Here is a 27,182-nt window from a genome sequence, read left to right as displayed (position 1 = left end):
GCAGAGAGCCATAGACACACACAGAGACCCGTAGACTGATATAGAGACCCGTAGACTCACACAGAAACCCACAGGCTTATACAGAGAACCATAGACATACATAGAACCACAGGCTTACACAGAGACCCACATTCATATGTAGATCAATAGACTCGCACAGAGACCCGGAAATTTACACAGAGACCTGTAGACTCATACAGAGACCCATAGACTCGCGTGCAGACACATAGACTCACACAGAGACCCCGTAGTCTCACACGTAGACCCGTAGACTCACACAGAGACCCATAGACTAACACAGAGACCCATAGACTAACACAGAGACCCATAGACTAACACAGAGACCCATAGACTAACACAGAGACCCGTAGACTCTAACAGAGACCCGTAGACTAACACAGAGACCCGTAGACTAACACAGAGACCCGTAGACTAACACAGAGACCCGTAGACTCGCAACAGAGACCCGTAGACTCACACAGAGACCCTCAGACTCACACAGAGACCCTCAGACTCACACAGAGACCCGTAGTCTCGCACAGAGACCCGTAGACTCACACAGAGACCCACAGACTCACACAGAGACCCGTAGACTCACACAGAAACCCACAGGCTTATACAGAGAACCATAGACATACATAGACAAACACAGCCACATATACTTACACGGAGATTCAAACACATTTGCCATATGCTTATATCGACTGAATTCATTCAGTTTTAGATATTTACATGCGTTGACTTGCGCTAACACTAACATAGTAATAGGTTTTTACCCTTTCAACTGGTACAAAAACTGACACCTTTATACAAGGCATCATGTTTGCAATAAACACAACACAAGCAGTCAAAATGCAAACAAAAAGAAACAACTCTGATGATGATAATGATATGCACTGTCCTTGAAGTTGATTGGTCCACACCCGAGACAGCTTTTCTTAGAGCCTAGTCTCCATTGGTGTTGGACCAGATGATGCCAAAAGGCGTACAACTCAAAGACAGCGAACTATCCTCTGATAGTGCGCTGTCTTTGAGTTGTACTCCTTTAGGCTCTAGGCTCTAAGAAAAGCTGTCTTGGGTGTGGACCAATCAACTTCAAGGACAGTGCATATGATTATCATCATCAGAGTTGTTTTTTTTGTTTGCATTTGTGTTGTGGTTATTGCAAACATGATGCCTTGTATAAAGGTGTCAGTTTTTGTACCAGTTGAAAGGGTAAAAACCTATTACTATATTTTGCCACTGGTAAAGGAGGTCTCATAGTATAGCCCTAACACTTACATTGCACTAACCTGAACCTTAGCCTTCCCTCACCCTTATAATGCACTAAACCTCACAATAGCCCCAAACCTAGCCCTAGCCCCAACGCTGTCCCTCGTGTTAATTCTAACCCCAACTCTAACCCCTACCTCTAACCCCAACTCTAACCCTCGTGTTAACTGTAGCCCCAACTCTAACCCCCTACCTCTAACCCCAACTCTAACCCTCGTGTTAACTATAGCCCCAACTCTAACCCCCAACTCTAACCCCAACTCTAACCCTCGTGTTAACTGTAGCCCCAACTCTAACCCCCAACTCTAACCCTCGTGTTAACTATCGCCCCAACTCTAACCCCCAACTCTAACCCTCGTGTTAACTGTAGCCCCAACTCTAACCCCCTACCTCTAACCCTCGTGTTAACTATAGCCCCAACTCTAACCCCCAACTCTAACCCTCGTGTTAACTATAGCCCCAACTCTAACCCCCAACTCTAACCCTCAACTCTAACCCCCAACTCTAACCCTCGTGTTAACTATAGCCCCAACTCTAACCCCAACTCTAACCCCAACTCTAACCCCCAACTCTAACCCTCGTGTTAACTCTAACCCCCAACTCTAACCCCAACTCTAACCCCCAACTCTAACCCGCATGTTAACTCTAACCCCCAACTCTAACCCCAACTCTAACCCCCAACTCTAACCCTCGTGTTAACTCTAACCCCCAACTCTAACCCCAACTCTAACCCCCAACTCTAACCTGCGTGTTAACTATAGTCCCAACTCTAACCCCAACTCTAACCCTCGTGTTAACTGTAGCCCCAACTCTAACCCCAACTCTAACCCTCGTGTTAACTATAGCCCCAACTCTAACCCCGTGTTAACTATAGCTCCAACTCTAACCCCCAACTCTAACCCTCGTGTTAACTATAGCCCCAACTCTAACCCCAACTCTAACCCTCGTGTTAACTGTAGCCCCAACTCTAACCCCCAACTCTAACCCTCGTGTTAACTGTAGCCCCAACTCTAACCCCAACTCTAACCCTCGTGTTAACTATAGCCCCAACTCTAACCCCAACTCTAACCCTCGTTAACTATAGCCCCAACTCTAACCCCAACTCTAACCCCCAACTCTAACCCTCGTGTTAACTATAGCCTCAACTCTAACCCCAACTCTAACCCTCGTTAACTATAGCCCCAACTCTAACCCCAACTCTAACCCCCAACTCTAACCCTCGTGTTAACTATAGCCTCAACTCTAACCCCAACTCTAACCCTCGTTAACTATAGCCCCAACTCTAACCCCAACTCTAACCCCCAACTCTAACCCTCGTGTTAACTGTAGCCCCAACTCTAACCCCCAACTCTAACCCCAACTCTAACCCTCGTGTTAACTGTAGCCCCAACTCTAACCCCAACTCTAACCCTCGTGTTAACTATAGCCCCAACTCTAACCCCCAACTCTAACCCCAACTCTAACCCTCGTGTTAACTATAGCCCCAACTCTAACCTCGTGTTAACTATAGCCCCAACTCTAACCCCCAACTCTAACCCCCAACTCTAACCCCCAACTCTAACCCCCAACTAACTCTAACCCCCAACTCTAACCCCCAACTCTAACCCCCAACTCTAACCCCCAACTCTAACCCTCGTGTTAACTATAGCCCCAACTCTAACCCCCAACTCTAACCCCCAACTCTAACCCCAACTCTAACCCTCGTGTTAACTATAGCCCCAACTCTAACCCCCAACTCTAACCCCCAACTCTAACCCCCAACTCTAACCCCAACTCTAACCCTCGTGTTAACTATAGCCCCAACTCTAACCCCCAACTCTAACCCTCGTGTTAACTGTAGCCCCAACTCTAACCCCCAACTCTAACCCCAACTCTAACCCCCAACTCTAACCCTCGTGTTAACTGTAGCCCCAACTCTAACCCCCAACTCTAACCCTCGTGTTAACTGTAGCCCCAACTCTAACCCCCAACTCTAACCCTCAACTCTAACCCCCAACTCTAACCCTCGTGTTAACTATAGCCCCAACTCTAACCCCCAACTCTAACCCCAACTCTAACCCCCAACTCTAACCCTCGTGTTAACTCTAACCCCCAACTCTAACCCCAACTCTAACCCCTACCTCTAACCCTCGTGTTAACTATAGCCCCAACTCTAACCCCTACCTCTAACCCTCGTGTTAACTATAGCCCCAACTCTAACCCTCGTGTTTACTATAGCCCCAACTCTAACCCTCGTGTTAACTATAGCCCCAACTCTAACCCCTACCTCTAACCCTCGTGTTAACTATAGCTCTAACTCTAACCCTCGTGTTAACTATAGCCCCAACTCTAACCCCTACCTCTAACCCTCGTGTTAACTATAGCCCCAACTCTAACCCCTACCTCTAACCCTCGTGTTAACTATAGCTCTAACTCTAACCCCAACTCTAGCCCTGGACGCGTCGCCCCTACTTCCCCACCTCCCCTTGGATTCGGGGTATTTGTAGATGGCAGCCAATCTGGGCGTGTGGCAAGGGGTGGTCTCCCTCCCTCGCCCCTCCTTTCTTCTCACTCCCTCGCTCAGCTCTCTCTCTTCACTCTCAGCACTCCCTCGTATCCCAGCTCACTCCTCCACGCTCTCTCCTCGCTCTCTCCCGGCGGCCGGCTGAGTGATCCGGCTGAGTGAGCGAGAGCGGCGGTGACGCTACCAAGCCACACGAGTTAGTCCGTGTGGAGTAGCTACAGGTGAGCCTCTGTGTCTGTGGGGTAGGTGAGTCTGTGTGTCTGTGGGGTAGATGAGTATGTGTGTCTGTGGGGTAGGTGAGTCTGTGTGTCTGTGGGGTAGGTGAGTCTGTGTCTGTGGGGTGGGTGAGTCTGTGTGTCTGTGGGGTAGATGAGTCTGTGTGTCTGTGGGGTAGATGAGTCTGTGTGTCTGTGGGGTAGATGGGTCTGTGTGTCTGTGGGGTAGATGGGTCTGTGTGTCTGTGCGGTAGGTGAGTCTGTGTCTGTGGGGTGGGTGAGTCTGTGTGTCTGTGGGGTAGATGAGTCTGTGTGTCTGTGGGGTAGATGAGTCTGTGTGTCTGTGGGGTAGATGAGTCTGTGTGTCTGTGGGGTAGATGAGTCTGTGTGTCTGTGGGGTAGATGAGTCTGTGTCTGTGGGGTGGGTGAGTCTGTGTGTCTGTGGGGTAGATGGGTCTGTGTGTCTGTGCGGTAGATGAGTCTGTGTCTGTGGGGTGGGTGAGTCTGTGTGTCTGTGGGGTAGATGGGTCTGTGTGTCTGTGGGGTAGATGAGTCTGTGTGTCTGTGGGGTAGATGAGTCTGTGTGTCTGTGGGGTAGATGGGTCTGTGTGTCTGTGGGGTAGATGAGTCTGTGTGTCTGTGGGGTAGATGGGTCTGTGTGTCTGTGGGGTAGGTGAGTCTGTGTGTCTGTGGGGTAGGTGAGTCTGTGTCTGTGGGGTGGGTGAGTCTGTGTGTCTGTGCGGTAGGTGAGTCTGTGTGTCTGTGGGGTAGGTGAGTCTGTGGCTGTGGGGTGGGTGAGTCTGTGTGTCTGTGGGGTGGGTGAGTCTGTGTGTCTGTGGGGTAGATGGGTCTGTGTGTCTGTGCGGTAGGTGAGTCTGTGTCTGTGGGGTGGGTGAGTCTGTGTGTCTGTGGGGTAGATGAGTCTGTGTCTGTGGGGTGGGTGAGTCTGTGTGTCTGTGGGGTAGATGGGTCTGTGTGTCTGTGGGGTAGGTGAGTCTGTGTGTCTGTGGGGTAGGTGAGTCTGTGTCTGTGGGGTGGGTGAGTCTGTGTGTCTGTGGGGTAGGTGAGTCTGTGTCTGTGGGGTAGATGAGTCTGTGTGTCTGTGGGGTAGATGAGTCTGTGTCTGTGGGGTGGGTGAGTCTGTGTCTGTGGGGTGGGTGAGTCTGTGTGTCTGTGGGGTAGATGGGTCTGTGTGTCTGTGGGGTAGGTGAGTCTGTGTGTCTGTGGGGTAGGTGAGTCTGTGTCTGTGGGGTGGGTGAGTCTGTGTGTCTGTGGGGTAGGTGAGTCTGTGTGTCTGTGGGGTAGGTGAGTCTGTGTCTGTGGGGTGGGTGAGTCTGTGTGTCTGTGCGGTAGGTGAGTCTGTGTGTCTGTGGGGTAGGTGAGTCTGTGTCTGTGGGGTGGGTGAGTCTGTGTGTCTGTGGGGTGGGTGAGTCTGTGTGTCTGTGGGGTAGATGGGTCTGTGTGTCTGTGCGGTAGGTGAGTCTGTGTCTGTGGGGTGGGTGAGTCTGTGTGTCTGTGGGGTAGATGGGTCTGTGTGTCTGTGGGGTAGGTGAGTCTGTGTGTCTGTGGGGTAGATGAGTCTGTGTGTCTGTGGGGTAGATGGGTCTGTGTGTCTGTGGGGTAGATGAGTCTGTGTGTCTGTGGGGTAGATGGGTCTGTGTGTCTGTGGGGTAGGTGAGTCTGTGTGTCTGTGGGGTAGGTGAGTCTGTGTCTGTGGGGTGGGTGAGTCTGTGTGTCTGTGGGGTAGGTGAGTCTGCGTGTCTGTGGGGTAGGTGAGTCTGTGTCTGTGGGGTGGGTGAGTCTGTGTGTCTGTGCGGTAGGTGAGTCTGTGTGTCTGTGGGGTAGATGGGTCTGTGTGTCTGTGGGGTAGATGAGTCTGTGTGTCTGTGGGGTAGATGGGTCTGTGTGTCTGTGCGGTAGGTGAGTCTGTGTGTCTGTGGGGTTAATGGGTCTGTGTGTCTGTGCGGTAGGTGAGTCTGTGTGTCTGTGGGGTAGATGAGTCTGTGTGTCTGTGGGGTAGATGCGTCTGTGTGTCTGTGGGGTAGATGGGTCTGTGTGTCTGTGCGGTAGGTGAGTCTGTGTGTCTGTGGGGTAGATGGGTCTGTGTGTCTGTGGGGTAGATGAGTCTCTGTGTCTGTGGGGTAGATGAGTCTCTGTGTCTGTGGGGTAGATGAGTCTGTGTGTCTGTGGGGTAGATGGGTCTGTGTGTCTGTGGGGTAGATGAGTCTGTGTGTCTGTGGGGTAGATGAGTCTGTGTGTCTGTGGGGTAGATGGGTCTGTGTGTCTGTGGGGTAGATGAGTCTGTGTGTCTGTGGGGTAGATGGGTCTGTGTGTCTGTGGGGTAGATGAGTCTGTGTGTCTGTGGGGTAGATGGGTCTGTGTGTCTGTGGGGTAGATGAGTCTGTGTGTCTGTGGGGTAGATGAGTCTGTGTGTCTGTGGGGTAGATGAGTCTGTGTGTCTGTGGGGTAGATGGGTCTGTGTGTCTGTGGGGTAGATGAGTCTGTGTGTCTGTGGGGTAGATGGGTCTGTGTGTCTGTGGGGTAGGTGAGTCTGTGTGTCTGTGGGGTAGATGAGTCTGTGTGTCTGTGGGGTAGATGAGTCTGTGTGTCTGTGGGGTAGATGGGTCTGTGTGTCTGTGGGGTAGATGAGTCTGTGTGTCTGTGGGGTAGATGGGTCTGTGTGTCTGTGGGGTAGATGAGTCTGTGTGTCTGTGGGGTAGATGGGTCTGTGTGTCTGTGGGGTAGATGAGTCTGTGTGTCTGTGGGGTAGATGAGTCTGTGTGTCTGTGGGGTAGATGAGTCTGTGTGTCTGTGGGGTAGATGAGTCTGTGTGTCTGTGGGGTAGATGGGTCTGTGTGTCTGTGGGGTAGATGAGTCTGTGTGTCTGTGGGGTAGATGAGTCTGTGTGTCTGTGGGGTAGATGAGTCTGTGTGTCTGTGGGGTAGATGAGTCTGTGTCTGTGGGGTAGATGAGTCTGTGTGTCTGTGGGGTAGATGAGTCTGTGTGTCTGTGGGGTAGATGGGTCTGTGTGTCTGTGGGGTAGATGAGTCTGTGTGTCTGTGGGGTAGATGGGTCTGTGTCTGTGGGGTAGATGAGTCTGTGTGTCTGTGGGTTAGATGAGTCTGTGTGTCTGTGGGGTAGATGGGTCTGTGTGTCTGTGGGGTAGATGAGTCTGTGTGTCTGTGAGGTAGATGAGTCTGTGTGTCTGTGGGGTGGGTGAGTCTGTGTGTCTGTGGGGTAGGTGAGTCTGTGTGTCTGTGGGGTAGGTGAGTCTGTGTGTCTGTGGGGTAGATGAGTCTGTGTGTCTGTGGGGTAGATGAGTCTGTGTGTCTGTGGGGTAGATGAGTCTGTGTGTCTGTGGGGTAGGTGAGTCTGTGTGTCTGTGGGGTAGATGAGTCTGTGTGTCTGTGGGGTAGATGAGTCTGTGTGTCTGTGGGGTAGATGAGTCTGTGTGTCTGTGGGGTAGGTGAGTCTGTGTGTCTGTGGGGTAGATGAGTCTGTGTGTCTGTGGGGTAGGTGAGTCTGTGTGTCTGTGGGGTAGGTGAGTCTGTGTCTGTGGGGTAGGTGAGTCTGTGTCTGTGGGGTAGGTGAGTCTGTGTGTCTGTGGGGTGGGTGAGTCTGTGTGTCTGTGGGGTAGGTGAGTCTGTGTGTCTGTGGGGTAGGTGAGTCTGTGTGTCTGTGGGGTAGATGAGTCTGTGTGTCTGTGGGGTAGATGAGTCTGTGTGTCTGTGGGGTAGGTGAGTCTGTGTGTCTGTGGGGTAGATGAGTCTGTGTGTCTGTGGGGTAGGTGAGTCTGTGTGTCTGTGGGGTAGGTGAGTCTGTGTGTCTGTGGGGTAGGTGAGTCTGTGTGTCTGTGGGGTAGATGAGTCTGTGTGTCTGTGGGGTAGGTGAGTCTGTGTGTCTGTGGGGTAGATGAGTCTGTGTGTCTGTGGGGTAGGTGAGTCTGTGTGTCTGTGGGGTAGATGAGTCTGTGTGTCTGTGGGGTAGGTGAGTCTGTGTGTCTGTGGGGTAGATGGGTCTGTGTGTCTGTGCGGTAGGTGAGTCTGTGTGTCTGTGGGGTAGGTGAGTCTGTGTGTCTGTGGGGTAGATGGGTCTGTGTGTCTGTGGGGTAGGTGAGTCTGTGTGTCTGTGGGGTAGATGAGTCTGTGTGTCTGTGGGGTAGGTGAGTCTGTGTGTCTGTGGGGTAGGTGAGTCTGTGTGTCTGTGGGGTAGGTGAGTCTGTGTGTCTGTGGGGTAGATGAGTCTGTGTGTCTGTGGGGTAGATGAGTCTGTGTGTCTGTGGGGTAGATGGGTCTGTGTGTCTGTGGGGTAGGTGAGTCTGTGTGTCTGTGGGGTAGATGAGTCTGTGTGTCTGTGGGGTAGGTGAGTCTGTGTGTCTGTGGGGTAGGTGAGTCTGTGTCTGTGGGGTGGGTGAGTCTGTGTGTCTGTGGGGTAGATGAGTCTGTGTGTCTGTGGGGTAGATGAGTCTGTGTCTGTGGGGTAGATGAGTCTGTGTGTCTGTGGGGTAGGTGAGTCTGTGTGTCTGTGGGGTAGGTGAGTCTGTGTGTCTGTGGGGTAGGTGAGTCTGTGTGTCTGTGGGGTAGGTGAGTCTGTGTGTCTGTGGGGTAGATGAGTCTGTGTGTCTGTGGGGTAGGTGAGTCTGTGTGTCTGTGGGGTAGATGAGTCTCTGTGTCTGTGGGGTAGATGAGTCTGTGTGTCTGTGGGGTAGATGGGTCTGTGTGTCTGTGGGGTAGATGAGTCTGTGTGTCTGTGGGGTAGATGAGTCTGTGTGTCTGTGGGGTAGATGGGTCTGTGTGTCTGTGGGGTAGATGAGTCTGTGTGTCTGTGGGGTAGATGGGTCTGTGTGTCTGTGGGGTAGATGAGTCTGTGTGTCTGTGGGGTAGATGGGTCTGTGTGTCTGTGGGGTAGATGAGTCTGTGTGTCTGTGGGGTAGATGAGTCTGTGTGTCTGTGGGGTAGATGAGTCTGTGTGTCTGTGGGGTAGATGGGTCTGTGTGTCTGTGGGGTAGATGAGTCTGTGTGTCTGTGGGGTAGATGGGTCTGTGTGTCTGTGGGGTAGGTGAGTCTGTGTGTCTGTGGGGTAGATGAGTCTGTGTGTCTGTGGGGTAGATGAGTCTGTGTGTCTGTGGGGTAGATGGGTCTGTGTGTCTGTGGGGTAGATGAGTCTGTGTGTCTGTGGGGTAGATGGGTCTGTGTGTCTGTGGGGTAGATGAGTCTGTGTGTCTGTGGGGTAGATGAGTCTGTGTGTCTGTGGGGTAGATGAGTCTGTGTGTCTGTGGGGTAGATGAGTCTGTGTGTCTGTGGGGTAGGTGAGTCTGTGTGTCTGTGGGGTAGATGAGTCTGTGTGTCTGTGGGGTAGATGAGTCTGTGTGTCTGTGGGGTAGATGAGTCTGTGTGTCTGTGGGGTAGGTGAGTCTGTGTGTCTGTGGGGTAGATGAGTCTGTGTGTCTGTGGGGTAGGTGAGTCTGTGTGTCTGTGGGGTAGGTGAGTCTGTGTCTGTGGGGTAGGTGAGTCTGTGTCTGTGGGGTAGGTGAGTCTGTGTGTCTGTGGGGTGGGTGAGTCTGTGTGTCTGTGGGGTAGGTGAGTCTGTGTGTCTGTGGGGTAGGTGAGTCTGTGTGTCTGTGGGGTAGATGAGTCTGTGTGTCTGTGGGGTAGATGAGTCTGTGTGTCTGTGGGGTAGGTGAGTCTGTGTGTCTGTGGGGTAGATGAGTCTGTGTGTCTGTGGGGTAGGTGAGTCTGTGTGTCTGTGGGGTAGGTGAGTCTGTGTGTCTGTGGGGTAGGTGAGTCTGTGTGTCTGTGGGGTAGATGAGTCTGTGTGTCTGTGGGGTAGGTGAGTCTGTGTGTCTGTGGGGTAGATGAGTCTGTGTGTCTGTGGGGTAGGTGAGTCTGTGTGTCTGTGGGGTAGATGAGTCTGTGTGTCTGTGGGGTAGGTGAGTCTGTGTGTCTGTGGGGTAGATGGGTCTGTGTGTCTGTGCGGTAGGTGAGTCTGTGTGTCTGTGGGGTAGGTGAGTCTGTGTGTCTGTGGGGTAGATGGGTCTGTGTGTCTGTGGGGTAGGTGAGTCTGTGTGTCTGTGGGGTAGATGAGTCTGTGTGTCTGTGGGGTAGGTGAGTCTGTGTGTCTGTGGGGTAGGTGAGTCTGTGTGTCTGTGGGGTAGGTGAGTCTGTGTGTCTGTGGGGTAGATGAGTCTGTGTGTCTGTGGGGTAGATGAGTCTGTGTGTCTGTGGGGTAGATGGGTCTGTGTGTCTGTGGGGTAGGTGAGTCTGTGTGTCTGTGGGGTAGATGAGTCTGTGTGTCTGTGGGGTAGGTGAGTCTGTGTGTCTGTGGGGTAGGTGAGTCTGTGTCTGTGGGGTGGGTGAGTCTGTGTGTCTGTGGGGTAGATGAGTCTGTGTGTCTGTGGGGTAGATGAGTCTGTGTCTGTGGGGTAGATGAGTCTGTGTGTCTGTGGGGTAGGTGAGTCTGTGTGTCTGTGGGGTAGGTGAGTCTGTGTGTCTGTGGGGTGGGTGAGTCTGTGTGTCTGTGGGGTAGGTGAGTCTGTGTGTCTGTGGGGTAGATGAGTCTGTGTGTCTGTGGGGTAGGTGAGTCTGTGTCTGTGGGGTAGATGAGTCTGTGTGTCTGTGGGGTAGATGAGTCTGTGTGTCTGTGGGGTAGGTGAGTCTGTGTCTGTGGGGTCGGTGAGTCTGTGTGTCTGTGGGGTGGGTGAGTCTGTGTGTCTGTGGGGTAGGTGAGTCTGTGTGTCTGTGGGGTAGGTGAGTCTGTGTGTCTGTGGGGTAGGTGAGTCTGTGTCTGTGGGGTAGATGAGTCTGTGTGTCTGTGGGGTAGGTGAGTCTGTGTCTGTGGGGTAGGTGAGTCTGTGTGTCTGTGGGTAGGTGAGTCTGTGTGTCTGTGGGGTAGGTGAGTCTGTGTCTGTGGGGTAGATGAGTCTGTGTGTCTGTGGGGTGGGTGAGTCTGTGTGTCTGTGGGGTAGGTGAGTCTGTGTGTCTGTGGGGTAGGTGAGTCTGTGTGTCTGTGGGGTAGATGAGTCTGTGTGTCTGTGGGGTAGGTGAGTCTGTGTGTCTGTGGGGTAGGTGAGTCTGTGTCTGTGGGGTGGGTGAGTCTGTGTGTCTGTGGGGTAGGTGAGTCTGTGTGTCTGTGGGGTAGGTGAGTCTGTGTGTCTGTGGGGTAGGGGGCCATCCATTTAGTACGTACGCATGGAGTGGGGAGGGGGGTGGTTAACCCAAATGCATTCGCCTGCCTATGGGGGGGTCTACTGACAATGTACGCATCTGACACGTGGCGGGGAGGGGGTGAAGCCTCGATAATAATCTGTCTACATGGGCCTTCAAATGATCCACAGTTCAGTCTCTTCGGCTGTAGCACTGCCGGGAGAGGTGGGACTGTGGGGAGAGGTGTCGCTCGTGTGTCCCTGTGACTACAGCTTATCACGCTGCTGTGCTTCAAGCCTGACTTTGCGCGTGTTGACGGAATTCATTGAATACGTCACCTGTTCGACCGGGCTCAGTCGGCGTTTAAACCTAGCGGACATTAGACTGACTTCTCAAAGGTACGCAGCTTAATTCTTTAACGCAGTCGGCCAAACTTAATTTTGAACTTTCGTGACGGCAGGAATAACGCTTTGGTTCTTTCGGTAAAGTGACGTATAACGATAAAATAATAAATTAAATACTAGCATACGACGTTTCGATTGCAACACAAGCAATCGTCATCAGGTATAAATGAAATAGAAACACAAATCTAGTATACTTAGAAATGTAATGTAATACAACAGAGAGTCGGATAACATAACAGTCAACACCCTCTACCTGTTGATTACGTTCTTCCTGAGAATGCTAAATTTGAGAGAGAGACAAACACAGAACCAGAGACATATAGACAGACATTTAAGCAGAGACAGATATCACAGAGATACATAGAGAGAGAGACGTACATAGGCACACAGAGAGAAACCACGTGTTGGACACCCACCCCCTCGTGCGCTGTGCCGGCCTTCATAGGTGCTCGCTAATAGCCCTTGCCCTTGGAGTCTGTGAAGGCTATGCGGGGGATGTTTGTCTTTGTTGTGGTTGATGATGCGTGTATGGTGTGTGTGGGTTTTTGTGTACTCTGGGTATGTGTGGTGTGTGTGTGGACTGTATATAGTTGTGTTGTATGCGGTGTGTGTGCGGGTTGTATGGAGTGCGGCTGGATGTGTGTGTATTGTGTGTGCGGGTTATATGGTGTGTGGTTGGGTGTGTGTGTGGATTGTATGGTGTGTGTGTGGGTGTGCGGCTGGATGTGTGTATTGTGTGTGTGGGTTACACAGCGAGTAGCTGTGTGTGTATGGATTGTATGGTGTGTGTGTGGGTGTGTGTTGTGTGTGTGGATTGTATGGTGTGTGGGTGCGTGTGTGGTGGTGTGTGTGTGGATTGTATGGTGTGTGGGTTGTATGGTGTGCGGCTGGATGTGTGTATTGTGTGTGTGTGGGTTACACAGCGAGTAGCTTGGGTGCGTGTGGTGGTGTGTGTGTGGATTGTATGGTGTGCGTGTGGGTGTGTGGTGGTGTGTGTGGGTAGACGGTGGGGATGGTTGAATCAGGTGCTGTAGTTCTGAGTTAAAACCACGCTTGGTGTTCTGTTCCCCACAAATAGAACGTTCACCCTGGGGCAGTGCCATAACCACACACACACACGCGCACACACGCGCTCACACACACACTAACAACAGCAAAGATAAAGATCCCCCCTGTAGCCTAAACAGACTGTAGGGGCAAGTGCTGTTAGTGAGTAGCAGCACCTGTGAAGGCCGGCACGGCACACGAGGGGTGGGTGGCCAGCACCACGCCCGGCCGCCTTTGTCTCCCCAGTAGCGATGTTTACACGTGGCATTGGGTACTCGTTTTTTGGCCGAGCCGACCTAGGGGAGCCCCAAGACCGGTTCAGAAAATCGTCACCGGTCGCAGGGTTGGTAGCGCAGTGCAGCGCAAACCGCTGCGCCACCACTCATAATCCAAGTCATCTGCTGTTGCGTTGGTGCACAAGCACCACCGACAACAACAACAACTCAACGCGTTCGTCAATAACACCACCGTGTGTGTGTAGCCTTGAAAGGAAAATAAATAAGCAATGGGCGACGTTTCAGGCAATGGTCCTTCTTCAGTGGCCCTCTTCACGTCACTTGAAAGAAGGGGGCCGTTGCCCGAAAGGTCACCTATTTTATTTATTCCCTTTTTCATTAATCAATCGTGTCGATCCGTCGGTGTGCATTTTTTTCGGCAGTTCGCCGGCTAGTTTGCAAGGGGGATCCGTGTTGCATCAGCACAGAGCCACGCTAACGAGATGTTGACTACCTCGCCTGGTATGCAGGAGGCCGTGGGTTCGATCCCCGACCCTGACGCCTGCTGCTGTATATTTGGAGTTTGCGTGTCTCTCTCTCTCTCATCATCATCACGGTGGCTAGGAGATGTTGACTACCTCGCCTGGTTTGCAGGAGGCCGTGGGTTCGATCCAAGACCCTGACGCCTGCTGCTGTATAGTTGGAGTTTGCGTGTCTCTCTCTCTCTCATCATCATCACGGTGGCTAGGAGATGTTGACTACCTCGCCTGGTTTGCAGGAGGCCGTGGGTTCGATCCCAGACCCTGACGCCTGCTGCTGTATATTTGGAGTTTGCGTGTCTCTCTCTCTCTCATTATCATCACGGTGGCTAGGAGATGTTGACTACCTCGCCTGGTATGCATGAGGTCGTGGGTTCGATCCCCGACCCTGACGCCTGCTGCTGTATATTTGGAGTTTGCGTGTCTCTCTCATCATCATCACGGTGGCTAGGAGATGTTGACTACCTCGCCTGGTGTGCAGGAGGCCGTGGGTTTGATCCCCGACCCTGACGCCTGCTGCTGTATATTTGGAGTTTGCGTGTCTCTCTCATCATCATCACGGTGGCTAGGAGATGTTGACTACCTCGCCTGGTGTGCAGGAGGCCATGGGTTCGATCCCCGACCCTGACGCCTGCTGCTGTATATTTGGAGTTTGCGTGTCTCTCTCATCATCATCACGGTGGCTAGGAGATGTTGACTACCTCGCCTGGTGTGCAGGAGGCCATGGGTTCGATCCCCGACCCTGACGCCTGCTGTTGTATAGTTGGAGTTTGCGTGTCTCTCTCTCATCATCATCACGGTGGCTAGGAGATGTTGACTGCCTCGCCTGGTATGCAGGAGGTCGTGGGTTCTATCCCGACCCTGACGCCTGCTGCTGTATATTTGGAGTTTGCGTGTCTCTCTCTCCCCACGGTTTTTCCCTCCACATTTAGAATGAACGTCACGGCGTTTAGCGTATTGTGTTGCTGCTGCTGCTGTACATTTCTACTTCGTTGAGATATAATTTGCGATAGTCTGGGTCGCTTCTGAAAAGAGCTCCATAGCTCAGTAGGGCCTTACACCTGGTACAATAAAAGAGTAGTTTTAGAGCCAGATCGGCAGAGCAGGCAACGGCGGAAGAGAACGTCGCAGGCCACTGGCACGCAGCAGCAGCAGCAGCGCTGCCGGCGGTGGTAGCGCTGCTGCTGCTGCTGCTGTTGTTGTTTGTGACACTGAACGTGCCGAGTTTGTTGTCTGTGCTGGTGCACCGCCGCTACCACCACCACCACCACCGCTAACACCGCCGGCACCATCACCACCGCCGCCACCACCACCACGGCCATCACCAACGCCACCACCACCAATGCCGCCGCCATCACCACCGCTACCACCGCCGGCACCACCACCACCACCACCAATGCCGCCACCACCGCCATCACCACCACCGCCACCACCATCACCAACGCCACCACCATCACCAATGCCACCACCGCTGCCACCACCACCGCCGTCACGGCTCACAAACTCTGAAGGCAGCAGTAGCAGCACCTCCATCCCTCCCTCCCCCATCCCCGCCCAATCCCTCCCCCATCCCTCCCCCATCCCCGTCTCCCTCCAGACAGATGCAGCTCATTCCTGCAGAGGCTGCCCAGTAGGCAGGGCGGGACAATCGGCTACGGAGTTGGCCTTTGGCAACCAGCCCGTCCTGGTATGCAACTGGGACGTGGGGGTGGGCTGAGTCAGCGGGTGATTGAGTGAGTGGATGGGGTGGGTGATTTGGTTGAGTGAGTGGGTGAGCGAATGGGGCAGTGGGTGAGTGAGGGATGTGTGGGCGAGTGAGTGAATGAGTGAGTGGTTGGGTGAGTGAATAAGGGAGTGAGTGGGTGGGTGAGTGAGTGGTTGGATGAGTGAGTGGGTGGTAGATTTGGGTTGGCGAGTGAGTGAGCGAATGGGGCAGTGGGTGAGTGAGGGATGTGTGGGCGAGTGAGTGAATGAGTGAGTGGTTGGGTGAGTGAATAAGGTAGTGAGTGGGTGGGTGAGTGAGTGGTTGGGTGAGTGAGTGGGTGGTAGATTTGGGTTGGCGAGTGAGTGAGCGAATGGGGCAGTAGGCGAGTGAGGGATGTGTGGGCAAGTAGGTGAATGAGTGAGTGGTTGGGTGAGTGAATAAGGGAGTGAGTGGGTGGGTGAGTGAGTGGTTGGGTGAGTGAGTGGGTGGTTATATGGGTGGGTGAGGTGAGTAAGTGAGTGAGCGAATGAGGCAACGGGTGAGTGTGTGGGTAAGTGAGTGAACGAGTGAGTGGTTGGGTGGGTGAGTGAGTAAGGGAGTGAGTGACTGGGTGAGTGCGTGATTGTGTATGTGTGCAAGTATGCACACACAGTGTGTGTACATATGTATGTACTGTAAATTAATCGTGTGTGAATGCGTGCGTGAGTTTAAATATCTTGGCAACCTTAATAGGTGCTCGCTACTAACCATACTTGCCCGAGCAGTCTGTTAAGGTGGTAGTGTGGTGGTTAGCGCTACGCTGCGCTACGAACCTGGCGACCCGAGTTCGATTCCCGCTCATGGCTAACACCGGTGACAATTATCTAAACCGGTCCTGGGCCTCTCCATAGGTCGACTCGGCCTCAAATGAGAACCTGGTGCGGTGTGTAGTAAACATCGCCACTGGGGAGACAAAGGCGGCCGGGCGTGGTGCTGGCCACCCACCCCCTCGTGTGCCGTGCCGGCCTAAATAGTTGCTCGCTCCTCGCTACTAACAGCACTTGCCCCAGCAGTCTGTTGAAGGCTACGTGGGGGATCTTTGTCTTTTGCGTGTGAGAGTGGATCCGTGTTTACGGGCAGGATGGCACCGGTTTGGCCATTGTGAACCAAACCCCTTCCTGGCGTGCCGCTCAGAAGCCATCACAAAGCCCCCCCCCCTCCCTCATGTGCTATGGGCAGCGGCTGCCAAGTTTGGATGCTTTTGCTGAGCGTGTGGGGGATGAATGTGTGTGGGTGAGTGGGTGGGGGACGGGTGAGTGGGTGGGGGGGGGTGGGTGAGTGTGGGGGTGTGGGTGAGTGGGGGTGTGGGTAGGGGGGTGTGGGTGAGTGGGGGTGTGGGGGGGGGTGTGTGGGTGAGTGTGAGTGGGGGTGAGTGTGGGGGGGGGTGGGGGGTGTGTGGGTGAGTGGGGGTGTGGGTGGGTGTGGGTGGGTGAGTGGGTGTGTAGGTGTGTGGGTGAGTGTGAGTGTGGGGGGGTGGGGGGTGTGTTGGTACAGTAGGGGGCACAGGTGGTGCATCAGCCAGTCATCTCGGTCATCTCAGTCGACCCGTGGCACCTGCTGGGTCTGCCCCGTGACCTCCTGCCAGCGGGCGTTCGACACTTCACGTGGCCTCAAGGTGCACATGGCCTGGCACAAGCATCGTGGTGACGTCACCGCCATTTAGTGGCGAATGGCGGTTGTTGTTGTTGTGGTGTGTGGGTGAGTGTGGGTGAGTGTGGGTGAGTGTGGGTGAGTGTGGGTGAGTGTGGGTGAGTGGGGGTGTGTGGGGGTGTGTATGGGTGAGTGGGTGAGTGTCGGTGAGTGGGTGAGTGTGGGTGTGTGGGTGAGTGGGTGAGTGTGGGTGTGTGGGTGAGTGTGGGTGAGTGGGTGAGTGAGTGTGTGGGTGTGTGTGGGTGGGGAACGGTAGTGTACTGGTTCGCGCGCTGCACTATGAACCCAACAACAGCCACCAGTGACGGCTATCTGAACCGGTCCTGGGCCTCCCCTAGGTCGACTCAGCCTCAAATGAGTACCTGCTTTGTAAACATCGCCACTTTGGAGACAAAGTCGGCCAGGCGTGGTGTCGACCACCCACCCCCTCGTGCTCGCTAACAGCACCTGCCCCTCCAGTTGGTCAAGGCTACGCGGGGAATCTTTGTCTTTGGTCGTGTGGGCGTGTCTGAGACTTGTGTTGACTCCGGTGACAGGTGCTGGTTCATGGAGCATTCCTTTGCTGGAGTAGCAATTACAATGCTAATAATTGGTGACGTTTCAGGTGATGCCCCTTCTTCAGGACGCACAGAGGGGCCCTGTTTGGAAGGAGTCGGGTTTCTGGAGTTGTTCCTTTTCAGTGTCTTGTGAGTCGTCCTCGGGTGACGGTGAAACACAAAGTTAATTTCTCGTGCCGCTCCGTGTCGCCCCTCCCTCCTTGCCCCCCACACCCCCACCACCCCCCACACCCCCCCCCACCCCCCCCCACACCCCCCACACCCCCCCCACCACCCCCCACACCCCCCACACCCCCCACACCCCCAGGCGCTACCGAGGAGGCAGCCTCTGTACGAGCGATGTCCGGTCTCAACTGGAAGCCGTTTGTGTACGGGGGGCTGGCGTCCATCACCGCCGAGTGTGGTGAGCGGAGGGGGGAGGGAGGGAGACGCAGGGAGGGAGAGGAGGGGGGAGGGAGGGAGACGCAGGGAGGGAGAGGAGGGGGGAGGGAGGGAGACGCAGGGAGGGAGAGGAGGGGGGAGGGAGGGAGACGCAGGGAGGGAGAGGAGGGGGGAGGGAGGGAGACGCAGGGAGGGAGGGAGATGCAGGGAGGGAGATGCAGGGAGGGAGAGGAGGGAGGGAGGGAGACGCAGGGAGGGAGAGGGTGTTCATGGTGGTGTATGTTGAACGCACCGCACGAAGCCAACCGTGCTAATTGGAGGTGCGGACAACAACAACAACGGTGATGATGGTGATGATGGTGATGGTGATGATGATGATGGTGATGATGGTGATGATGATGGTGATGATGGTGATGATGGTGATGATGATGATGGTGATGATGGTGATGATGATGATGGTGATGATGGTGATGATGGTGATGATGATGGTGATGTGGTGATGATGACGACGACGACGACGTTGCAGGCACGTTCCCCATCGACCTGACGAAGACGCGGCTGCAGGTGCAGGGACAGCTGGCGGGCGACGCGCGCTACCGGGAGGTTCGCTACCGCGGCATGCTGCACGCCCTGCACCTCATCGCTCGCGACGAGGGCCCACGCGCACTCTACTCGGGGTGAGTGGCTCGCTCTCTAGCTGCACACATCGCACCTCACCTCATCGCTCGCTCGCTCTCTAGCTGCACCTCATCGCTCGCGACGAGAGTCCAAGCGCACTCTACTCGGGGTGAGTCGCTCGCTCTCTTGCTGCACGCACTGCACCTCATCGCTCGCGTGCGCTCACCACCGGGGAGACAAAGGCGGCCGGGCGTGGCGCCACCCCACCCCACCCCACCCCACCCCACCCACCCCACCCCACCCACCCACCCACCCCACCCCACCCCACCCACCCACCCACCCCACCCCACCCCACCCCACCCACCCACCCACCCACCCCACCCCACCCCACCCACCCACCCACCCACCCCACCCCACCCACCCCACCCACCCCACCCACCCACCCCACCCCACCCCACCCCACCCACCCACCCCACCCACCCCACCCCACCCCACCCACCCCACCCCACCCCACCGCACCCACCCCACCCACCCCACCCCACCCCACCCCACCCCCCATCGTGCTCCACAGTGAAGGCCTTCGTAGTAGCCGCTGCTCCGCTACTAACGGCACTTGCCCCAACGGCCCGTTAGAGGCTACAACGGGGGGGCGGGAGGGGACCCTTTGCCTGTGGTGTCAACACCAAGTGTGAGTTTGATGGCGGTGGTTGTGAGTGGCTCGCTGGGGCCCACCTCCCCCCAACCTGCCCCCACCTGCCCCCACCTACCTGGGGGCCCCCTCCCCCACATGCCCCCCCTCCCCCCCACCTGGTGCCCCCCTCCCCCCACTGCCTGGGGGCCCCCCTCCCCCCCACTGCCTGGGGGCCCCCTCCCCCCCCCCTCCCCCCACCTGGTGCCCCCCTCCCTCCACTGCCTGGGGGCCCCCTCCCCCCACCTGCCCCCCACCTGCCCCCCACCTGCCCCCCACCTGCCTGGGGGCCCCCCACCTGGGGCCCCCCTCCCCCATGCCCCCCACTAACCCACGCGGCCCGACCCCTCCGCTAGGATCGCTCCGGCGGTGCTGCGGCAAGCGTCGTACGGCACCATCAAGATCGGCACCTACCAGAGCCTCAAGAGGCTGTTTGTGGACAAGCCGGAGGGTGAGTGGCGGTGGTGGTGGTGACGGTGGTGGTGGTGGCGGTGACGGTGTTGGTGGTGACGGTGGTGATGGTGGTGGTGACGGTGGTGGTGGTGACGGTGGTGGTGGTGACGGTGGTGGTGACCGTGGTGGTGACGGTGGTGGTGGTGACGGTGGTGGTGGTGACGGTGGTGGTGGTGACGGTGGTGGTGGTGACGGTGGTGGTGATTTCGACGGTGACGGTGGTGGTGATTTCGACGGTGATGGTGGTGGTGACGGTGGTGGTGATGGTGGTGGTGACGGTGGGTGACGGTGGTGGTGACGGTGGTGGTGACGGTGGTGGTGACGGTGGTGGTGACGGTGGGTGACGGTGGTGGTGACGGTGGTGGTGACGGTGGTGGTGACGGTGGTGGTGACGGTGGTGGTGGTGGCGGTGGGTGACGGTGGTGGTGACGGTGGTGGTGACGGTGGTGGTGACGGTGGTGGTGACGGTGGGTGACGGTGGTGGTGACGGTGGTAGTGGTGACTTAGACAGTGACGGTTGTGATTGTGGATGTGGTTAGGGAAGGCGGTTGCGATGTTGCACCTTGATGTGTCAAGTCGTGACGTGTGTCTGCGTGTAGACGTGTCACGTGACGTGTGGGTGACGTGTCACGTGACGTGTGTCTGCGTGTAGACGTGTCACGTGACGTGTGTCTGCGTGTAGATGGGACGTGTCACGTGACGTGTGTCTGCGTGTGGGTGACGTGTCGCGTGACGTGTGGGTGACGTGTCACGTGACGTGTGTCTGCGTGTGGGTGACGTGTCACGTGACGTGTGTCTGCGTGTGGGTGACGTGTCACGTGACGTGTAGATGAGACGCTGCCTGTGAACGTGCTGTGTGGGGTCCTCTCTGGCGTCGTCTCCTCCACCATCGCCAACCCCACCGACGTGCTCAAGGTGACGCTGCCTCCCCACGCACACACGCACACACGCACAAAGATCCCCCGTATAGCCTTAACAGACTGTAGGGGCAAGTGCTGCTAGCGAGCACCTATGAAGGCCGGAACGGTACACGAGGGGGTGGGTGGCCAGCACCACGCCCGACCGCCTTTGTCTCCCTAGCTGCGATGTTTACACGCCGCACCAGGTACTCATTTGAGGCTGAGTCGACCTATGGGAGGCCCGGGACCAGTTTAGATAATCGTCACTGGTGTTTGCCGTGAGCGGGAATCGAACTCGGGTCGCCAGGTTCGTAGTGCAGCGCGCTAACCGCTACACTACCGCGTGTGTGTGTCTGTACGTAGTGTGTGTACGTAGTGTATACGCGCGTGCGTGCAGTGTGTACGTAGTATGTGTGTACATCGTGTGTGCGTGTCTGTATGTATTGTGTGCGTGTGTGGGGATCGGTGGTGTAGCGGTTAGCCCGCTGCGCTACAAACCCAGCGACCTGGGTTCGATTCCCGCTCACACAACAGTGGCGATTATCTGAACCACTTTTGGTCCTCCCCTAGGTCGACTCAGCCTCAAATGAGTACCTGGTGCGGTGTGTAAACATCGCCACTGGGGAGACAAAGGCGGCTCGGACGTGGTGCTGGCCACCCACCCCCTCGTGTGCCGTGCCGGTAGCCTTCACAGGCGCTGCCGATCGCTAACAGCACTTGCCCCGACGGTTTGTTAAGGCTACACGGGGTGGGGGTGTTCTTTGTCTTTGTGTCTCAGATTCGCATGCAGGCACAGGGAGGCGTGTTCCAGACGGGGATGATTGGGAGCTTCATCGACATTTACCAGCAGGAGGGCACGCGGGGCCTCTGGAGGGTGAGCCGCTGCTGCTGCTGCTGCTGCCCTGTGACCCGGATTGCCGCCACCGCCACCAACACCACCACTACCGCCAGCACTACGATCACCACCAACACCACCGCGACCGCCACCATCATAATCATCACCACCACCACTACCACCACCATCATTATCATCATCACCACCGTGACCGCCACCACCACCATCACCGACACATCATAACCATCATCATCATCACCTCCACCGCCGTCACCGTCATGATCGTCATCACCACCGCCGCCTCCACCAGCACCGTCACTTACACCATGATAATCATCACCACCATTATCATCACCACCGCCGTCACCGACACCATCATAATCATCACCACCACCATCATCATCATCATCACCGCAATCACTACCGCCACCACTGCCGCACAGCATTCGCTCAACTTCAGAGACAGACACGGAGAGAGAGACACGGAGAGAGAGAGAGACACGGAGAGAGAGAGACACACGGAGAGAGAGAGACACACGGAGAGAGAGAGACACGGAGAGAGAGAGAGACACTGAGAGAGAGAGAGACACGTGGAGAGAGAGAGACACGGAGAGACTCTGAGAGAGAGAGACACGGAGAGAGAGAGAGAGACACGGAGAGACAGAGACACGGAGAGAGAGACACTGAGAGAGAGACACGTGGAGAGAGAGACACGGAGAGAGAGAGACACGGAGAGAGAGAGAGACATGGAGAGAGAGAGAGACACGGAGAGAGAGAGACACACGGAGAGAGAGAGAGACACAGAGAGAGACAGAGAGAGTTTGATTCCTACTCACCGATGGACCTTTGTCTTGTGTACCTGCGCTTGCGATACGTGTGACGGCGCTGGTGATGTGTGCTCGCTAGCGGCACTTGCCCCAACAGTCTGTTAAAGACTACACGGCGACCTTTGTCTGGTGTATGTATGTGTGCGTGCATGTGTACACTTGTGCGTGCGTGTGTACGCTTGTGCGTGTGCGTGCGTGCGTGCGTGTGTACGCTTGTGCGTGTGCGTGCGTGCGTGCGTGTGTACGCGTGTGTGTGCGTGCGTGTGTACGCTTGTGCGTGTGTGTGCGTGCGTGTGTATGTGTGCGTGCGTGTGTACGCTTGTGTGTGTGTGTGTGCGTGTGTGCATGTGTGTACACTTGTGCGTGCGTGTGTGTGTACACTTGTGCGTGTGTGCATGCGTGTGTGTGTACACTTGTGCGTGTGTACACTTGTGCGTGTGTGCGTGTGTGTGTACACTTGTGCGTGCGTGTGTGTGCGTGTGTGTGTGTGTACACTTGTGCGTGCGTAGGGAGTCATGCAGACGGCGCAGCGAGCGGCGATCGTGGTGGGCGTGGAGCTGCCGGTGTACGACATCACCAAGAAGCACCTCATCCTGTCGGGCGTCATGGGAGACACGGTGCTCACCCACTTTGTGTGAGTCGCCCGCTCGCTCACATGCTTGCCAACTCACTCGCCCGCTCACTCACCTGGTCACTCGCTCACTGACCCGCTCACCTGGTCGCTCACGCACACGCTCGCTCACCTGGTCACTCGCTAACTCGCTCGCTAACTCGCTCACTCACACGCTCACTCACCTGGTCATTCGCTAACTCGCTCACCCACCCGCTCACTCACCTGGTCACTCGCTAACTCGCTCACTCACCCGCTCACTCACCCGCTCACTCACCTGGTCACTCGCTAACTCGCTCACTTAGCCTCTCACTCACCTGGTCGTTCACTCACCCGCTCACTCACCCGCTCACTCACCCGCTCACTCACCCGCTCGCTAACCTGGTCACTCGCTAACCCGCTCACTCACCTGGTCGCTCACTCACCCGCTCACTCACCCGCTCACTCACCTGGTCACTCGCTAACTCGCTCACTCACCCGCTCACTCACCCGCTCACTCACCTGGTCACTCGCTAACTCGCTCACTTAGCCTCTCACTCACCTGGTCGCTCACTCACCCGCTCACTCACCCGCTCACTCACCCGCTCACTAACCTGGTCACTCGCTAACCCGCTCACTCACCTGGTCGCTCACTCACCCGCTCACTCACCCGCTCACTCACCTGGTCACTCGCTAACTCGCTCACTCACCCGCTCACTCACCTGGTCACTCGCTAACTCGCTCACTCACCCGCTCACTCACCTGGTCACTCGCTAACTCGCTCACTCACCTGGTCACTCGCTAACTCGCTCACTCACCTGGTCACTCGCTAACTCGCTCACTCACCTGGTCGCTCACTCACACGCTCACTCACACGCTCAATCACCCGCTCACTCACCCGCTCGCTAACCTGGTCACTCGCTAACCCGCTCACTCACCTGGTCGTTCACTCACACGCTCACTCACCCGCTCACTCACCTGGTCACTTGCTAACTCGCTCACTCACCTGGTCGCTCACTCACCTGGTCGCTCACTCACCTGGTCGCTCAACTCACCCGCTCACTCACCCGCTCGCTCACCTGGTCGCTCACTCACCCGCTCACTCACCTAGTCACTCGCTAACTAGCTCACTCACCCGATCACTCACCCGCTCACTCACCTGGTCACTCGCTAACTAGCTCACTCACCCGATCACTCACCTGCTCACTCACCTGGTCACTCGCTAACTCGCTCACTCACCCGCTCACTCACCTGGTCGCTCACTCACCTGGTCGCTCAACTCACCCGCTCACTCACCCGCTCGCTCACCTGGTCGCTCACTCACCCGCTCACTCACCTGGTCACTCGCTAACTCGCTCACTCACCCGCTCACTCACCTGCTCGCTCACTCACCCGCTCACTCACCCGCTCACTCACCTGGTCACTCGCTAACTCGCTCACTCACCTGGTCGCTCACTCACCTGGTCGCTCACTCACCTGTTCGCTCACTCGCCCGCTCACTCACCCGCTCACTCACCTGGTCACTCGCTCACTCACCCGCTCACTCACCCGCTCCACCCTCCTCTGTCTCTGTGTATTCACCCGCCTGCCAGAGTTCATGTCTCAGTATGTACGTCCATGTCTGTGTCTCTCTGTGTCTCTCTGTGTCTCTCTGGGTCTCTCTGGGTCTCTCTGGGTCTCTCTGGGTCTCCATGTCTCAGCTCGTGTCTCCGTATCTTTCTAAGTCTATGTTTACGCATCTGTGTCTCTGTGTCTCCGCGTCGTCTCTGTGTCTATTTACTCATCTCCATGTCTCTGTGTCTGTGTCATTGTGTAATCTCGTGTCTCCGCGTCATCTCCGTGTCTCCGTGTCATCTCCGCGTCTCCGTGTCATCTCCGTGTCATTGTGTCATCTCGTGTCTCCGTGTCATCTCTGTGCCATGTCCGTGTCATCTTCGCGTCTTCTCTGTGTTTACTCATCTCCATGTCTCTGTGTCCGTGTCATTTCCGCATCTTCTCTGTGTCTACGTTTACTCGTCTCCGCGTGGTCGTCTCCACGTTGTCTCCGCGTGGTTGTCTCCTCGTGGTCTCCGCGTGATTGTCTGTTCGTGGTCTCCGCGTGATTGTCTCCGTGTGATTGTCTCCGCGTGAATGTCTCCGCGTGGTCGTCTCCTCGTGGTCTCCGCGTGGTCGTCTCCGCGTGATTGTCTCCGTGTGATTGTCTCCGCGTGAATGTCTCCGCGTGGTCGTCTCCTCGTGGTCTCCGCGTGGTCGTCTCCGCGTGAATGTCTCCGCGTGGTCGTCTCCTCGTGGTCTCCTCGTGATTGTCTCCGTGTGATTGTCTCCGCGTGATTGTCTCCGCGTGGTTGTCTCCTCGTGGTCTCCTCGTGATTGTCTCCGTGTGATTGTCTCCGCGTGGTTGTCTCCTCGTGGTCTCCTCGTGATTGTCTCCGTGTGATTGTCTCCGCGTGATTGTCTCCTCGTGGTCTCCGCGTGGTCGTCTCCGCGTGGTCGTCTCCGCGTGATTGTCTCTGCGTGATTGTCTCTTCGTGGTCTCCTCGTGGTTGTCTCCTCGTGGTCTCCTCGTGATTGTCTCCGTGTGATTGTCTCCGCGTGATTGTCTCCGCGTGGTTGTCTCCTCGTGGTCTCCTCGTGATTGTCTCCGTGTGATTGTCTCCGCGTGGTTGTCTCCTCGTGGTCTCCTCGTGATTGTCTCCGTGTGATTGTCTCCGCGTGATTGTCTCCTCGTGGTCTCCGCGTGGTCGTCTCCGCGTGGTCGTCTCCGCGTGATTGTCTCTGCGTGATTGTCTCTTCGTGGTCTCCTCGTGGTTGTCTCCTCGTGGTCTCCTCGTGATTGTCTCCGTGTGATTGTCTCCGCGTGAATGTCTCCGCGTGGTCGTCTCCTCGTGGTCTCCTCGTGATTGTCTCCGTGTGATTGTCTCCGCGTGATTGTCTCCGCGTGGTTGTCTCCGCGTGGTTGTCTCCTCGTGGTCTCCTCGTGATTGTCTCCGTGTGATTGTCTCCGCGTGGTTGTCTCCTCGTGGTCTCCTCGTGATTGTCTCCGTGTGATTGTCTCCGCGTGATTGTCTCCTCGTGGTCTCCGCGTGGTCGTCTCCGCGTGGTCGTCTCCGCGTGATTGTCTCTGCGTGATTGTCTCTTCGTGGTCTCCTCGTGGTTGTCTCCTCGTGGTCTCCTCGTGATTGTCTCCGTGTGATTGTCTCCGCGTGATTGTCTCCGCGTGATTGTCTCCGCGTGGTCGTCTCCGCGTGGTCGTCTCCGCGTGATTGTCTCTGCGTGATTGTCTCTTCGTGGTCTCCTCGTGATTGTCTCCTCGTGGTCTCCGCGTGATTGTCTCCGCGTGATTGTCTCCGCGTGGTCGTCTCCGCGTGGTCGTCTCCGCGTGATTGTCTCTTCGTGGTCTCCGCGTGATTGTCTCCGCGTGATTGTCTCCGCGTGGTCGTCTCCGCGTGGTCGTCTCCGCGTGGTTGTCTCTGCGTGATTGTCTCTTCGTGGTCTCCTCGTGATTGTCTCCTCGTGGTCTCCGCGTGATTGTCTCCGCGTGATTGTCTCCGCGTGGTCGTCTCCGCGTGGTCGTCTCCGCGTGGTTGTCTCTGCGTGATTGTCTCTTCGTGGTCTCCGCGTGATTGTCTCCTCGTGGTTGTCTCCGCGTGGTTGTCTCCGCGTGGTCGTCTCCGCGTGGTCGTCTCCGCGTGATTGTCTCTGCGTGATTGTCTCTTCGTGGTCTCCGCGTGATTGTCTCCGCGTGATTGTCTCCGCGTGATTGTCTCCGCGTGGTCGTCTCCGCGTGGTCGTCTCCGCGTGATTGTCTCTGCGTGATTGTCTCTTCGTGGTCTCCTCGTGATTGTCTCCTCGTGGTCTCCGCGTGATTGTCTCCGCGTGATTGTCTCCGCGTGGTCGTCTCCGCGTGGTCGTCTCCGCGTGGTTGTCTCTGCGTGATTGTCTCTTCGTGGTCTCCGCGTGATTGTCTCCTCGTGGTTGTCTCCGCGTGGTTGTCTCCGCGTGGTCGTCTCCGCGTGGTTGTCTCTGCGTGATTGTCTCTTCGTGGTCTCCGCGTGATTGTCTCCTCGTGATTGTCTCCGCGTGGTTGTCTCCGCGTGGTTGTCTCTGCGTGATTGTCTCTTCGTGGTCTCCGCGTGATTGTCTCCTCGTGATTGTATCCGCGTGGTTGTCTCCGCGTGGTTGTCTCTGCGTGATTGTCTCTTCGTGGTCTCCGCGTGATTGTCTCTTCGTGGTCTCCGCGTGGTCGTCTCCGCGTGATTGTCTCCGCGTGGTTGTCTCTGCGTGATTGTCTCTGCGTGGTCGTCTCCGCGTGGTCGTCTCTGCGTGATTGTCTCTGCGTGGTCGTCTCCGCGTGATTGTCTCCGCGTGGTCGTCTCCGCGTGATGCCGTCCCAGTTCGAGCTTCGCGTGCGGCCTTGCGGGCGCCCTGGCCTCCAACCCGGTGGACGTTGTGCGCACGCGCATGATGAACCAGCGCCACCTCAAGAGCACCGGCGCCGCCACCACCACCGCCGCCGGCACCTCCGCCCTCTACCGGGGCACGCTGCACTGCATGCTGCAGGTGAACTCAACTGTGGAAATGAAAGTTTTAGTTTTTTTTAATTT

General features: G+C 56.2%; 1 protein-coding gene across 2 annotated transcripts in view; it reads left to right on the top strand.

Annotated features, from left to right (window-relative positions):
• LOC144950148 (kidney mitochondrial carrier protein 1-like) overlaps nucleotides 1–27,182 on the top strand; it is a 58,049-nt gene that overhangs the window by 14,285 nt on the left and 16,582 nt on the right. Inside the window, exons 3-10 of one of the 2 annotated variants that reach the window (XM_078880210.1) lie at nucleotides 3,836–3,996; nucleotides 17,596–17,691; nucleotides 18,196–18,346; nucleotides 19,332–19,426; nucleotides 20,258–20,343; nucleotides 21,106–21,201; nucleotides 22,499–22,623; nucleotides 26,973–27,138. In XM_078880210.1, the coding sequence (XP_078736336.1) occupies nucleotides 17,628–17,691; nucleotides 18,196–18,346; nucleotides 19,332–19,426; nucleotides 20,258–20,343; nucleotides 21,106–21,201; nucleotides 22,499–22,623; nucleotides 26,973–27,138 (783 nt within the window). In that variant the 5' untranslated portion in view covers nucleotides 3,836–3,996; nucleotides 17,596–17,627. The remainder of the gene's footprint in view (nucleotides 1–3,835; nucleotides 3,997–17,595; nucleotides 17,692–18,195; nucleotides 18,347–19,331; nucleotides 19,427–20,257; nucleotides 20,344–21,105; nucleotides 21,202–22,498; nucleotides 22,624–26,972; nucleotides 27,139–27,182) is intronic. The other variant, XM_078880211.1, reaches the window with a different exon arrangement.

The sequence above is a fragment of the Lampetra fluviatilis genome, chromosome 56 (genome assembly GCF_964198595.1).
Source record: "Lampetra fluviatilis chromosome 56, kcLamFluv1.1, whole genome shotgun sequence".
Classification (NCBI taxonomy): Eukaryota; Metazoa; Chordata; class Hyperoartia; order Petromyzontiformes; family Petromyzontidae; genus Lampetra; species Lampetra fluviatilis.
This window is presented reverse-complemented; position numbering and strand designations above follow the sequence as displayed.